Source organism: Psittacula echo, assembly GCF_963264785.1.
Source record: "Psittacula echo genome assembly, chromosome: 3".
Classification (NCBI taxonomy): domain Eukaryota; kingdom Metazoa; phylum Chordata; class Aves; order Psittaciformes; family Psittacidae; genus Psittacula; species Psittacula echo.
Window position 1 is genome coordinate 103,391,099 of NC_137736.1, and position 14,804 is coordinate 103,405,902.

Here is a 14,804-nt window from a genome sequence, read left to right on the forward strand (position 1 = left end):
GAGGAATTTAATTTCTATTGTATAAAGTATAAATATGGCAAATGATGGCTTTTTATCCAAATGCTTCATGAGCAGAACTCCACTTAAGAGGGGTAAAAGTTTAGATTCAAAAAGCAAAAAAAAAACCAAAACTGTTGGTGGAAATGTCAAATTACTGTTTGCGCCCAAATTCAACCCTTTAACACAAGCTGTACCCTTAGGAGATCTCCAGTTCCATTTGTGTGAATGCACTTGTTCCATCAAGACATCAGGTTTAAAGTACATGCAAGTTGTAACTCCACAATAAAATTAAGAAACAGTTTTGTTCTTTATACAAGGTTTTACTTTTACAAAAGTATCCCTTTAAAGTTAAGATGTGCATCTGATGTACAAAGTATCAAACGTATTTTTTTATCTCAGCTTGAAAAGAGGCTGGAGATGGGATGCATGTTAGGTTCAAAGCCTAAACATTGAAGTAACTGGAATCAAGGTTCCCCAGAATTTTCAAAAGTCTCTTGTGGCGCATCCTACTACCTTTTCTCAATAAACAAAGATATATGAAATAATTACCAAAACATCTCCTAATTCATATAATTTACATGATACAAGCTTGCTTTTCAGCAGCTGGTGTTCAGTTGTGAAAAAACACACAAAGTAAAATGGTTGCTGACTACAATGTACAGCTATTGCTAGGTGTAATGGAATGTACAACGGAGATCAATGCAGACGCGGTTTTCCACCAGAGACTACACCTTTCATTGCAGCACTTGTGCTCTCAGCTTTACCTGGGCTTTCGGTTCTTCATTCCGCTTCAGTATCTGTTCTGATGTTCATAATGCCACCGGTTAAAATCTATATTAAAAGCTACGATGCTGCCAGAAGCCATGCCAGTAATCAGAGTTCTGAAAAAGATGGAAACAATGGTCCTGTTAATATTTTTTTACCTTCTCAAGCAATGGCTTAGCATAAACAGTAAAAAAGCTAGAAGAACAAGGCAAAAAGTTGCAGCACTGTTTGAAGATTAAGTTCATGGGTGGGATTCAGTTTGCAGTGTAGACACTGCATTTGGGTGTTGACATATAAGCCAAATTTCTACATTCCCAGTATAGTCAAGGGAGATCACAGAATCACAGAATGGTTGGGGTTGGAAGGGATGTCTGAAGATCATCTAGTCCAACCCCCAGCTAAAGCAGGTTCACCTAGAGCAGGTTATACAAGATCACATCCAGGTCGGTTTTGAGTATCTCCAGAGAATGAGACTCCACAACCTCCGGGCAGCCTGTTCCAGAACTCTGACACCCTCACAAAGTAAAATTTTTATTCATATTGAGATGGGACTTCCTGTGTTTCAGTTTTTGTCCATTGCCCTTTATCTGTTGCTGGGCACCACAGAAAAGAGACTGGCCCCATCCTCTTGACACCCATCCTTAAGATATTTGTATGCATTGAAAAGATACCCTCTCAGTCCTCTCTTCTCCAAGCTAAACAGGCCCAGCTCTCTCAGCTTTTCTTCATGAAAGAGTTGCTCCAGTCCCCTAATCATCTTCATAGCCACCTGCTGACCCTCTTCCGTAGTTCCTTGCCTTTCCCAAACTGAGTAGCCTAGAGCTGGGCACAGTAGTCTAGATGTGGCCTCACCAGGGCAGTGTAGAGGAAGACAATCTTCCTCCACCTGCTGGCCACTCTTCCTAATGCACCCCAAGATACCATTGGCCTTCTTGGCCACAAGGGCACACTGCTCTTGGATCATGGTTAACTTTGTCCACCAGGACCCCCAGGCCCTTTTTTGCAGAACTGCCTTGCAGCAAGCCATCTACTCATACCTGAGTAAATTAGGCACATATCTTATTTATAGGTGATTTTGTTGCTTTACAAAATGGGTACATAGCATAAGAATGCTGAAACATGTAAGAAAAATAAACTGAAATGAATGCTGTATGATGTTTCTAATATCCTGTGAATTCTTTGCATATCACGAGTTTGTATATTAGTAAGAAATACCAGATTGATGCATGATGCAAACAGCAAATCCACTCACCACCCTGCAACATATAGACTTACATTATAATCACATTACAATAAAAGAGTGAGGGACCATTTTCATATATCTTTTATATTTACAGTTTGCATTTTAGTGACATAGCAATGACAGCAAAAATCTAGGCTGCATCCTCCTTGCTCAAGAAGATCAAAGGAAAGGACCACATTCACTCCTGGTGAACGGATACACTGATAATATTGCACATTTACAGTCTAGATGCAACCCCATGAAATCCTCAAGCTCTACATGTATCCTGGGCTGCATCAAAAGGAGCGTGACCAGCAGGTCAAAGGAGGTGATCCTGCCCCTCTACTCTGCTCTCAGAAGACCTCACTTGGAGTATTGTGTACAGTTCTGGTGTCCTCAACATAAAAAGGACATGGAACTGTTGGAACAAATCCAGAGGAGGGCCACGAGGATGATCAGGGGACTGGAGCACCTCCCGTATGAAGACAGGCTTGGAAAGTCAGGGCTGTTCAGCCTGGAGAAGAGAAGGCTGCGTGGAGACCTCATAGCAGCCTTCCAGTATCTGAAGGGGGCCTATAGGGATGCTGGGGATGGACTATTCATCAGGGACTGTAGTGACAGGACAAAGGGTAACGGGTTAAAACTTCAACAGGGGAAGTTTAGATTGGATATAAGGAAGAAATTCTTTACTGAGAGGGTGGTGAGGCACTGGAATGGGTTGCCCAGGGAAGTTATGAATGCTCCATCCCTGGCAGTGTTCAAGGCCAGGTTGGATGAGGCCTCGGGTGGCATGGTTTAGTGTGGAGTGTCCCTGCCCATGGCAGGGGGGCTGGAACTAGATGATGTTAAGGTCCTTTCCAACCCTAACTCCTCTATGATTCTACGTAGCTGAAAATCAAAAATGCACCACAAACTCATGTAATTGATTAAGGCATTGGTTAATAGGCACTTCTGCACTCTAATCCAGTCTGACTATTCCTGTGTTGTTAAGTTAATGCAATTTCACTCGTATTTTGCTAGCTGAGTCTCTGGCTTACTGACTTCAATGATGTAAGACCTCATCTTAATGTTAAGTGTTTGTGCTATGAAACTCAGGGAAAAAATGCAGTCAGAAAAATCAAGAAGATAATAATTAGGGCAATGGTTTTGTACCTGTTAATGACTGCATACCATAAATTTATACCTTCAAGTTTATGTGGATGTATAATTTGTAAAATTTTACCATGTACGTACAAATATTAACAACAAACTCACCTCTGATCATGAGACAGGTCCATAGCTCTTATGCCAGCATCACAGCCAGGGTAAATATAGAGCTGCTTGAAGTCACAGGCCTGCCATACTTCCACTACACCATTGTCTCCCCCTGTCACCAAGTTCTGCCCGTCACTGCTCAGGAGGATGGCCTTCAGGAGAAAGAGGCAAACCCAATCACACAGTTAGCTTTTATGGAAACAGGTCAATATTACAAAAAAAAAATCAACTTATAAGCATCTAGTTTGCTGTGCCCACTTAAAATTTGAAGAAAAAGGCTTCCACTCCTCTTTCTCCCCAATCAGAAAGTGAAACAATTGTGTCATTATAAACATGATATATAACCAAAAGGTCTTTAACTGAATCTGCCAAGACTTGAGTTCAGCACATAACATTTCAATGTTTGCGCTACAATACTCAGTGCCATCACTAACACCTAAAGAGGAACAGTGATCTGCATTGCTAATGCTACTGCAAGTGCTAGTGACAGAGCAGAGCCCTGGAGGCACAAATTCATGTCTTCGCTAATAAATGAAGAATGGACACTTTTCAAAGCATTTTGTTTCAAAGATGTATTTCCCACTGAAATTTAATTGAAAACAAAAATTCCAGGAATCATGTGGGACCATGAACAATTTCTTCTTATTTACTCTGGAAAAGTTCAAGCGTATTTTTGCATTTGGAGATGGAAATGAAAGGATCTGTGTTTGAACAGGACAACAGGAGGTGGTAATTTTGCATATGTGATTTCCTTTAAATCACATGGCACATAAATTCAATTTATTTTAAGAAATAAAGGTGAGACACAACAAGTGCTTGTTTGCATTAAGATTTACCCTGGTTGAATCATTGATCTCCATCTGAGCTAAGAGTTTGCCATTAATGCTGAAATTGCTGAACCGTCCTCGTTCATAGTAGATGATGCAGTGACCTTCACTAGATACTGAAATTAAGCGAGGATACAAGCAGTTTTCTGTTCCTTCCAGAGCTCTCAGCAAATCTCCAGTAATTGTGTGTACCAGACAAGGACCTTCTGTAGATGAAAACATAATATAGTATACATTTCCTGCTTATACGAACTGTATATGCTGTGCACAAAGGCAATGCATAATACACATTTATATCACATGTTTGCTGAAAGAATTTAAAATACGCAACAGAAAAGGAAATGCACGAGCTAGCATATTAAGTAAATAGATACAACATTCCTAAAAGTTGTAATTTATTATTCACTCAAACTGGTAGAAGTTTTCATTAATCTATCTTCTAAAATATTCTTTCCTCTTTCCAAGCATTTAGAAGCCTCCGTCTTACTGTTTTCCTCCAACAACATGAACTCTCTTTAGTCTGCCCATTCACATTAAACAGATGGGGCCCTAACAGTGACTAGTAGGAGCAAATCCCAGAGGGCATATAATCGTATCACTGCATATTTCTCCTATAGCCAATGGCAGTTCCTGTAGGTCCTCTCCCCCAGTGATACACTATATGCACAGATTTCAGTTCTGAATTGTTTTAACAATGGGAGTCATCTGACAGCCAAGATATGATATTTGGACTATAAGAGCTTTTAGGAGATCAAACTATAACTGCACTACTCCAAAGGGATTTTCATATGAGATTTTAACGTCTTTTTATTACTTTTGATGAAAGAAAAAAAACACTATGAAAATTAAAATATACATTTTAAGATGGAAAACTAGGCTATTTCCATTTCAAGATCTATGAAAAAGCTCTTTTGAAAGTGAGATCTGTATTCCTACTAAGAAAAAAGAGTTTCTTCTGTGATAAATGTAGAGTCATGGTAAATACTAAATGTTTGTTTTTATGAATCACAAGATACTCCTGGACAGCACAGTAATCTCTTCCTTATACAACTGGCTCATGACCCTGAAAGTAAATTCATAGTGGCAGATTCAGACACCTCACGTTAAGCCTTTCTGACTTCTCTGAAATTCACACAGCAGCTGGGTTTGCCCAAGTAGAATGAATCACAGCATCAGTAAATTCGTGTGTAAGCCCTTCTGGTTCAGGTTTTTATCTGTGTTTCCATAAAGCCTTATGCAGAGAGACCTCAAGCTTGTCTGGACCCATGGGATATGACTGCAGTGGAATTAATTTATTTTCTCAAAAAGCTGAGTTTCAGCTTTGAAAATACTGAACTGCCAAAATGTTACAAGTGATGCTTCGACCATTAGGATAATTACAATGTTAGATTTCTCAAAATAAAAAAGTAATGCCTTCATAGCTAAGTGGTCATGGACATGAAAAGACACGAAGAAAATACGATTTACTATGCTCTGTGAAGACGTACTGACTGACTGCTCTTTTTTGGGGTTACTGGATAAGAACATGCAAGCATCAACCTGATGCACAGGAGTTTTCTCAGAGGAGTCTTATATGTGTGGTTTCTCTGCCTCTGCAGATTCTCAAGCATGTTATCACAGTGTGCAGCAAGCTTCAGTGAGACAGCCTCCCCGTGAGGGAGCACAGCAGCACTGAGGAAGGACAGCAAAGCAACCAGCAATGCCACGAAATGCAATCTGAGAAACTGGAAAGGGACTGGAAAGGGCAGAAACTGAAGCCTTAAAGCAGGCATCTGCTGGAAACCAGCAATAAAAAAGGGATTTTCTCTCTGTGTTTATATATGCACTAGAATTTCAAAAGGAAGAACATGAGAAGAGTAACTCAGAGGACAGGCAGGGCCTCCATTTCGGTTGATCAATCACAAACATATTATGGATTTGATGTAATTTGGTCCTCCAGCAGCCTTTTCCTCTAAAATTACATAAATTACCAAAACATTACACACTTAATGAAGCAGAAGATAACAGAATACAGATTCCAGCAGTAAGAGTATATAAAGGTGCCTTAAGAGATAAGAGATAGCAGTACTGCAAGAAAAAAAACTTTAGGTTCAGTATCACTGTACATTTTTTTCATTAATTACTTGACTTTGCCTATGGCTGCTATGTAGTATGTCATTACAATTAATGACCCATTAGGATTTCCTGTTAAAAATGCCTTTACTCAATAGTTTCACACTCAGCTTTGAAAATAAACGTTGAGCTCTGAGGCAGTATAAAAGATGATAACCCAGGAGCTCAGGCTGTGAGCAAAACCAGGCAGAACAAGCATCGCATCTGTCTTAGCCTCAGAAGCAGCAAACTGTTCAAAAAGGAGTACAAAGATATACATGGAGATGAATAAAACTGGCATCACTGTAGACAGAGAAAAGCAAGTAGCCAGATGTGGATGTAGGAGTGGAGTGGAAATGAGATAGGAAGATATATAATGAAGAAGAACCTTAAGGGAGGACAAGAGTAATGTAAAGAAAGGAAATGTAAAGAAGGGAGAAGAGATAATGTAGCACAAAAGAAAAGAAGAGAGAAGGAAGAAAAGGGAGAGGCAAATAGAAAGGTGAAAAAAAAAAAAAAAGACACAAAGTTTGCCACATTAAGAAAAAAAACTGAATGAGAGAGGGCAGTGGGGGAAGAAAAGTGCACATGGAATTAAGGAGAAAAGGAGAAAATGGGCACAACAAGCAAAATAGAACAAATGAAGGAGAAACAGAATAAGGAAAGATGAAACAAGCATTCATTGAGGCAGGTGCTTCATTTATGATGATTAACTGCTATACAGAAGAATGCTGCAGGTATGGAAAGGCATTTTGAACATTTGTATTAGCAATTGTTGGATACTCTGGACTCCATTGATAGGTATCAGGGAAAAAGTCTGAATAGATGGTAAGAAAGTTTAATAGAACCTGCAGATTTCTTACTATTTTGAATCCACCACAAAAAAAAAAACTACAGGATGAAGTGCTGTCCACAGATCAAAACCCAAGCAAATTAACCCTGTTTCCCTTGCCAAGGAGACTGAGGTAAGTCCTATAAACTGCCATTCTATTAAGATCAAGGTAGGAATTTGGAGCTGGCATTTCCCTACCTATAGGTCTCTATCAAAAGGGGTTTCTTTCTCCAAATCATTGGATTTTATTATGAATTATTGTATAAAATTTTATTGACTACTTTTCCAGACCTGAGGGGAATAGTAGCACAGGCTGATAGTTGGAAGGAACTTAATTTGTGTCCAAACCTGGTAAGTCCAGGATAGTAAGCAATTAACATTCAAAGTTACTGTAGATTCCCTCAGAAATACAACACATCTTAGCAGAGGAGACTTTGACTGCTTAAAGTATATGTGGCTTGCGGGAATATTGAGAATTACCACAAAAAAGGCTCTAAGAATTTTAAGACTTAAATCATAAAAACATTTCTGACCTTTAGCACCACTGATAACAAGTCCCAGCTCTGCACAGACCGACACGCAGACAACTTCATGGTCATGACCAGTTAAAACAGCGCGAGGAGCTGGGTAATCACCTGTTAAAAAACAAAACAAAACAAAACAGAACAAGAAACACACAAGAAGAAAATAAAAATAGGATACAACAGAGGAATGGCAAACCAGACCTGTTTTATCAACAAAAGAACTTTACCGTAATTTTCCTTAAGGTGCTTCCTTTCAGTAAGCACCAGGGAAGTATGGTATGCTTAAATATCTCATACTTAGGTTTCTGAGCAAAATACATTCAGATAACATAAAGTTTCATAAGCTTCCCAATACATTAAGAGAAATGTTTTGGTTTAGAAATTACATGTTTATAATACCCAAATAACAATACATAGCTGGTTTATGGCCTAAAAATAATGTGTAAATGCATATTTCAGATTAAGAACACAAAGTGTGGTGGTATTAAAAGAAGCTGTAATGTACAGGTCTGCTGTCAAATATATGTCTCCAGACTTCTGCTAGTAATCTAACAAGTAGGATGACTTAAGGATGTGTATTAAGAATCATAATGTGTTTCATGAAATTGGGGGTAGGAAGAGAGGAACAGCACTGTAGTAGAAAGATACTACTGTTGCATAAACATTATTGATTCAGAGACACGTTGAATGCTTACAGATTAAAATTATACCTAAAAATGGTTATGGGTATACATCATTTTATATGTATCACTATGGATACCTATGCCATTTTTATCACATTCAATGTATTAAAAAGTAAGATAAATGACTCCCTAAATATTTATTTTTCATATTCAGGAGTGAAATGTATTTTATTTTAGGTTCAAGCAATTGGGCATTTATGGGGTGTTTATATGACAAATAGCAACATTTCTGTTGTTTCTAATAATAACAGATGCTGACATCTTAAAAGTGGAACTCCTATATGCAGTGAAGGAATTAGTCAGTATTTGATATTGCTTTGCCAGTCAAAGTTAATCAGTAACAAGAATTAGCAACTTGGTAGATATCACAGATTTCATCTGGTTATGATGAAACATAGAAAATTGGGAAATCCCAAAGGACTGGAGCTCCGCCAGTGTAGTTCAAATACTTTAAAAAGATAAAAGAAATTACCTGGGGAACTACAGATGAATTACTGTAACATTAATCCTATGCAAAATAACAAAATGGTTAATTCACAGTTTTGTCAACAAAGAATTGGAAGCAAAAATTTCATTAATATCAGTCACTGCAATGAGAGTCTTCTCAAGCAAGCTCCTTATCTATTTTTGACAGGATGACAAGTAGAGTTGATAAAGATGTCTATGTTAAAATGGCTTCCATGTATTTTTTTCAATGTATTTGTGTTAGCAGAACAATGTTTTGATGTAAACCCATTTGATATGAAATCGACTGTGGACAACAACATGGACAGAAGCTGGTTCAATGACAGATCTTAAAATTTTTTAACCACAGAAAAGTATCTATTATTAGCTGCATATCAGGATATTGGCAAGTAGGATGTCCAGTTAGGAGCTGGGAGTTGATTCTTGATCAAATACTAACAAATAAGATAAATACAGTATAATATAAAATCCTTGCTGATAAGATATGGTTGCATATAAAACTGAAACAAAGATTCATGGGCAATGGTAAAATGAAGAGACAACATTCTTTGCACTGCCTAGCTAAACTAAAAGGTAGAAAAATTTTCTATATTTTGAATACGGCCAGGTGGAAGGTTGATGCTTCTGCCCAAGCACAAGCTCTGCCCACTGGAGAGGACATTCTCTTCAGGAAGACAGTGAGACAGAGAAGGATTTTTGGAGCCAGAAAGGAAAACTTCCTCCACATTAACTTTCAATGCAATACCCTAGAATAGCAAATAGGTGTTGAGAACTATCCTGCCACCGTAGACCAGAAAGATGAAAGTCATGTACCCACATTTATAGAAATTAGTTTAAAGGAAGGTCACACAACTGATACAGACAATAAGACAGAAGGCTGCACAGTGTTCAAAGTGTTTTCTTTCTTCACTACACAGAAAGCAAAGCAGTGACTTGACCAGTGTAGCTGGGAGTCACAAGCGTAAAAGATGTCAAATAACACAGAAATCTATCTTGCAGCTAATGGCACAGTGAGGTCCAATGGGTGAATGGCTGCACACATTTCAACCCTGTGATAAAAATGCAGTTTCCTAACTGGAAAAACAGTTAAACACCAAAACAAACTAAAAAACAAACTACCCGAGCTGCTAAGCAATATTGCATGGTTTTCTGAAAGACATGCATTAGGAAAGGAAGCTTGGATAGACTTCTGTGGGTCTATGAATTTAGTCTTTTTTATTGCAGACACTCGCATCACATAAACTTGTTAATAAATTAATGAAATGTCTATCTGGGTATATAACTTCGAAGGATGTTCCAGACCTTTCCTACTCTAAAGGACAGAAATATTCTAATTTTCAGTATGAATTTAATTCCTGTCTACCTTGTATCTATTTCTTTGTGTGTCAGCATTGTCCTTTAGCATTAGGTCTTCTCCCTCTCTTCTGTTTTCCCCTTCCACTGTACTTACAGAACAAATCAGCCCTCTCGGTCTTTCTTTCTTCCTCTGTTAAACAAACCAAACTCCTTTGAAGTGGCAGGCTTGCCATTTTTTAGTCATTGCAGCAACACATTTCTCTGCCTGTCTTGCTCCAGTTCTGTCTTAAAATTTGGGTAGCCAGAACTGTATGTAACAATAGTTCTTGAAAATTTAGCATGAGTCTACAGTATTTCTTGCCAAACCTTAACATTTTCCCTCATCAAAATTTTAATAAGAATTCCATATATTTTACCATCTTTCTGAACCAGCTGAGAACTATCAACCATGGATTTAAAGATTCCAGTTTTGATGCAATAGTACAGGGTGGCTCAAGCTACCTGGTTTTATTGTTGCATAGCACAGACACACTAACACTTTCCTATCATTTATGAAAATAGCTACCCCAGTAAATCCTAGTTTCCTTATCTTTATCTCAGCCTGCAAGAAAAAAATTGTTCTCGTCTGTAAACTGAAGATGTGAACAGAAAACTGAGCTTTACTGCTGGGGAAGCATTGTAGTTGGAAGAAACAGAAAATGTAACTCATCAAAGATTACCTACATTTTGAGATTTAGATTTTTATAATTTCTCCATCAATGTTGATGTTCAGAATCCCATCTCCTTTTGATTTTTTTTTCTCCAAGTGTATAACAGAGAAGTGAGGGGAAAAAAGAAATTCTATTAAATTCAGAGCTTTCCATCTTTCTTTTTCCTTCTGTATGTCCTCCTGGGAAAAAGAAAATTATGCTTAACAGTCATCTTGGCTTAAGCTCTGATTATAGAGGTATATACAGCAGCATCATCAGACTGCAAGGGTGAGAGACTAAAATTATTAGATGGTTAGAAATTTTTTAAGGGTAAAGAAATAATGCAACTTCCAAAAGGGCATTTTCCTTAGTGTTTCCTAGGAAAACACTTTCATATCATGAAACTGTAAAATGCCTGAATATGAAAAATGAACATATTTAATTGACTTTTTAATTTTTATCAGAAACAACTGCTTATGAGAAACTGCTTTTAAAAAACAACTGCTCTGAATTACAGATCTTTGAGTCCTATTACTCAGTAAATACAAATTAATAATGGCATATCATTAATAGGAGTAACAGTCTAACAGTAATTGAAAATGGGATTTTTCCTCTTAGGGCTCTGTGAAAAAATGATTCAGTGATACTTTCTACAGGAAAAGCATGGGGAACAGAACGTCAGTCATATTATATTTTATTGCTATGGACAGAAGCTGTGAACTCCAGGAATCATTTGAAATCTAGCAAAATATTCTGTCACTGTCACATCACCACTGACAGAAGCAGCCAGAGGTCAAAGGCTGAAGCTCTGAGAATTGCAGGTGAAAATATCCTACCTAAAGACTGAGATACCATCACTGTAAATTCCCTGTAATTTTCCCAAAGGAGCACCTTTGAACTGAATTACTAGAGGGCAGATAGAAAAAATAAAGATCTGCATTGTATTTCAAAACAAATAAGCTTTTCTACGAAGTCTAAACCAAAATACATCTTCCCTTCTCTCTGAAAAATTTAATGCTTAATTCTATTGTAAGGTTCTTCTGGAACAAATGGTACTCTTGCATTGTAATGAAAATAAAAGAAGAAAAGAATGAGAACAGACAGTGTTACCATTTCTCTCATACTGTTCTTTTCCAAGAATTATGTATAGATGGCTATGGACACATATCTAGGAGTTTTCTGTGTAAAGAAACATAAGAGTACAAGGCAAATTTCAGCCTCTATTTCATTTCTGACTTTGACAGAAGAAAGTACATTGCTATAGCTAAATTATGTGTTGAAAATAGTTTAGTTTACTATTTACTTTACTATTAATACTTTTGAGGGGATATTCATCAGAAAAAAAAGGCTTAGAAAACACTATGGCTTTCATGGAAGTGAAGATGTAACAGCCTTGAATTTCTACTCTCAGAAAAAAAAAAAATCCTTTAGTTTGGCGAATATATAAGTCTACGGGCAATAAATAGGAATATTTCAAAGTAGAAAATATCCAATAACAATGTCCACTTCAGAGAGCAATGGTTGTAAAAGAAAGATTTCTGACCAAAATATAGTCATATATTCAAAATATTCCCAGCTTTGGCAGAACTGGTTTATTTGCTGAAGAATGTGAGCAGCATTGCATGTATCTAAAAACAATTCACCCAGGTGAGTGGAATTTCAGGTACCTTGCACCTATCCAGGCCTTAAAAGGAAAAAATACAGTGGAGGAGAGGAGAGTAAGGATTTGCAGCTTCTCTTCCTATTTCTTCCACTAAATTGCTTGGAAGCTTTGGCAAGTTGCTGAACCACCCTGCACTGTACAGCCCCAGCAAAGCATGGAAGCAGATATCTGTTGGTAAAATGTTAGACATAACTGCATTAGTTCAGGTGTATTATTGGCTCATTTATCTTTGCATAGCAGTCTTACGAGAGAGATGTCTTTGGATACCACAGGCAGTGTCAGTAAAAATTACACACTTGTTTTCAAAGAGCTCCTACTCTGGCCGAACAGTACTAAGATACTGCATTTTAAAAAATAATACCTAAATTGTACAAACATAAAAGTACCATAATAACTCTTTAACAGCCAAAGCAGATTGCATGTGTGCCAATGTGCTTTGCACAGGACCTTCAGACAGCCATCCAGTCCATTTAACACAGAACACTTGGGTAGCTATTTTGAAACTGATGCCCTTTCAAAGTCAAATTAGGGCAGATTAAAATGTAGAGGGATATAAAAGAATAAGTGAATATTCTGAGTTCAGAATAACTATTCCTTCAAGATACAAACTCATGAAGCCAATGATGTCCACAATTTAAAATTGTTTAAAAAATATGTTATGCAAAGGGAACACATAATGCTATACTTCATGACAGACTTTTTAAAAAAGTGCAGGTGAAGTGCAGGTTAACTTAACGAAGATCTTTTTTGGTAGCAATTACCCTCCCTTTCAGGTATATACAGAATACACTCACTTGCAGTGGATGAATTATTAGCACCTCTGAGGATTATGTTATAACGCTAAACAAACTCAGCGCAGGGCTGACAGACACAATATTTTCCAATGGTCAGCACAGTTCCCATTAGGAAAAGCAGGGTTAACTCTCACACCTCTTGTGACCATCCTCTTGGAAGCTACAATAGGTAATGAGAAATGTCAAGTCCTAAGATCAACGAAATTTCAGGCTCTAGGGACAAAACAGGAATAGCATTGATCCTTTTAAAGAACACCAGTCAGAGGATGAATGTAATATATTGCACAGAGAGACTCAAGAGGATAAACGGCCAAGTCCAACATACTTACCTGACAAAAAATTCAATCAGCTTTTAGCACAAGCTGCCTAGCCTTCCCTTCTTTCATGCAGGAGTCTGATTCCAATTAAAGTGTGAAAATTAATTTTTATCACTTCCAAATTAGTTTCTGAATTTGTGTCTGTTTCAGATAAAAGCATCTGTCTTTCACTTTTCTGCAATTCTATCATCCACTTTGGTATCTGTTCAAAGACTTGGAGATAAATCTCATTTTCAAAGTCACTTGTTTGAAAGCAACATTCAATAATGTAATCATAAAAATATAAAAATAAAACAACTACAATGATACATGTTGAACTCCAGGGCATATCATGCACTCTCTTTGCTCCTTTTTATGATTACTAATACAGTTGCTATGTAAAACAAATTTGTATACAAATTAGCACTCAGTTAAAACAAATCCCTATATTTTGTAAGAGAAAAAATGTCAAAACACAAATTGTCAAATGCCATCACAATAATTTTTCTACTCAATCTCTTAAAATGGCAAAGATTTACATTTGCCAGATCACTTCAGAGACTTAAAATAAGCAAACTATGTCCTTTGCATGTGCCATGTCTTCTTAAAGGAAAACAGATTCCTTTCACTGTTCTCTCAACTGCAGCAGATTTACATAATGTGGTCATTAACTTAATAAAGTGAAGATTCAGATTACCTATTTTAGATGGGCAATTTTACTTAGAAAGTAGGTATCTGACCATGGCAAGATGACTAAGCTTCATTCAGTTCAGTGTTTTTTCCAGAGGTGATACTTACCTAAGCAAAAATAAAGAAATAAGGGGACTCCCAAATATACATAAAAACCTGCATGCAGCTGCCCTTCAGACTAAAGGAATTTGTACCATATCTCCCACTTTTCAGGAGCATCCCCAGGCACCAGCCTCTAGTCTAGTCTGGAAAAGGACATTTTCTATCACTGCCCTTGGAGGTTAGCCATTGCATAGTCATGAAACCCATTTTTGCTGAACCAGAGAAATTACAAGTAGGGAGATTTGCCCTACATACTGCTGCTGCAGTTCTGGTTCAAACTGCAGTTTTGGTTCCTGATTATCTTGATTCAGCTCTATTTCTATCCAATCATTGTGTCTCATAAGATCCTTAAAGATGAGCAGAGAAAAGAATTTTGCTTTCCACCAAAGCTGAAGATTCACAGCGTGCCCCTCCCACATTAATTTATAACCTAATAGTCAACATATGCTTGTGAATATGGGCATGTGGGTTTGAATTCCCCCAGTCTCTGGAGGCCAAGAACTGGATTATCAACTTCCTGGATGAACATTCTAACCATAAGGCTTTTTACAAGTAATTTTTGAAGTCTACTTCATGGAAAACATTATCTTTAAAATCTGGTAAAACTTGAC

At 37.4% G+C, this 14,804-nt stretch overlaps 1 protein-coding gene across 4 annotated transcripts in view; it reads right to left on the reverse strand.

Moving 5' to 3' along the window:
- Positions 1-790: 790 nt before the first annotated feature.
- NBEA (neurobeachin) overlaps positions 791-14,804 on the reverse strand; it is a gene marked incomplete at both ends in the record, with an annotated part of 526,482 nt that continues 512,468 nt past the window's right edge. For all 4 annotated transcript variants that reach the window (XM_080613294.1, XM_080613295.1, XM_080613292.1 and 1 more), the window contains 4 exons: positions 791-881; positions 3,242-3,393; positions 4,078-4,274; positions 7,525-7,626. In XM_080613294.1, coding sequence (XP_080469420.1) covers positions 791-881; positions 3,242-3,393; positions 4,078-4,274; positions 7,525-7,626 — 542 coding nt within the window. The remainder of the gene's footprint in view (positions 882-3,241; positions 3,394-4,077; positions 4,275-7,524; positions 7,627-14,804) is intronic.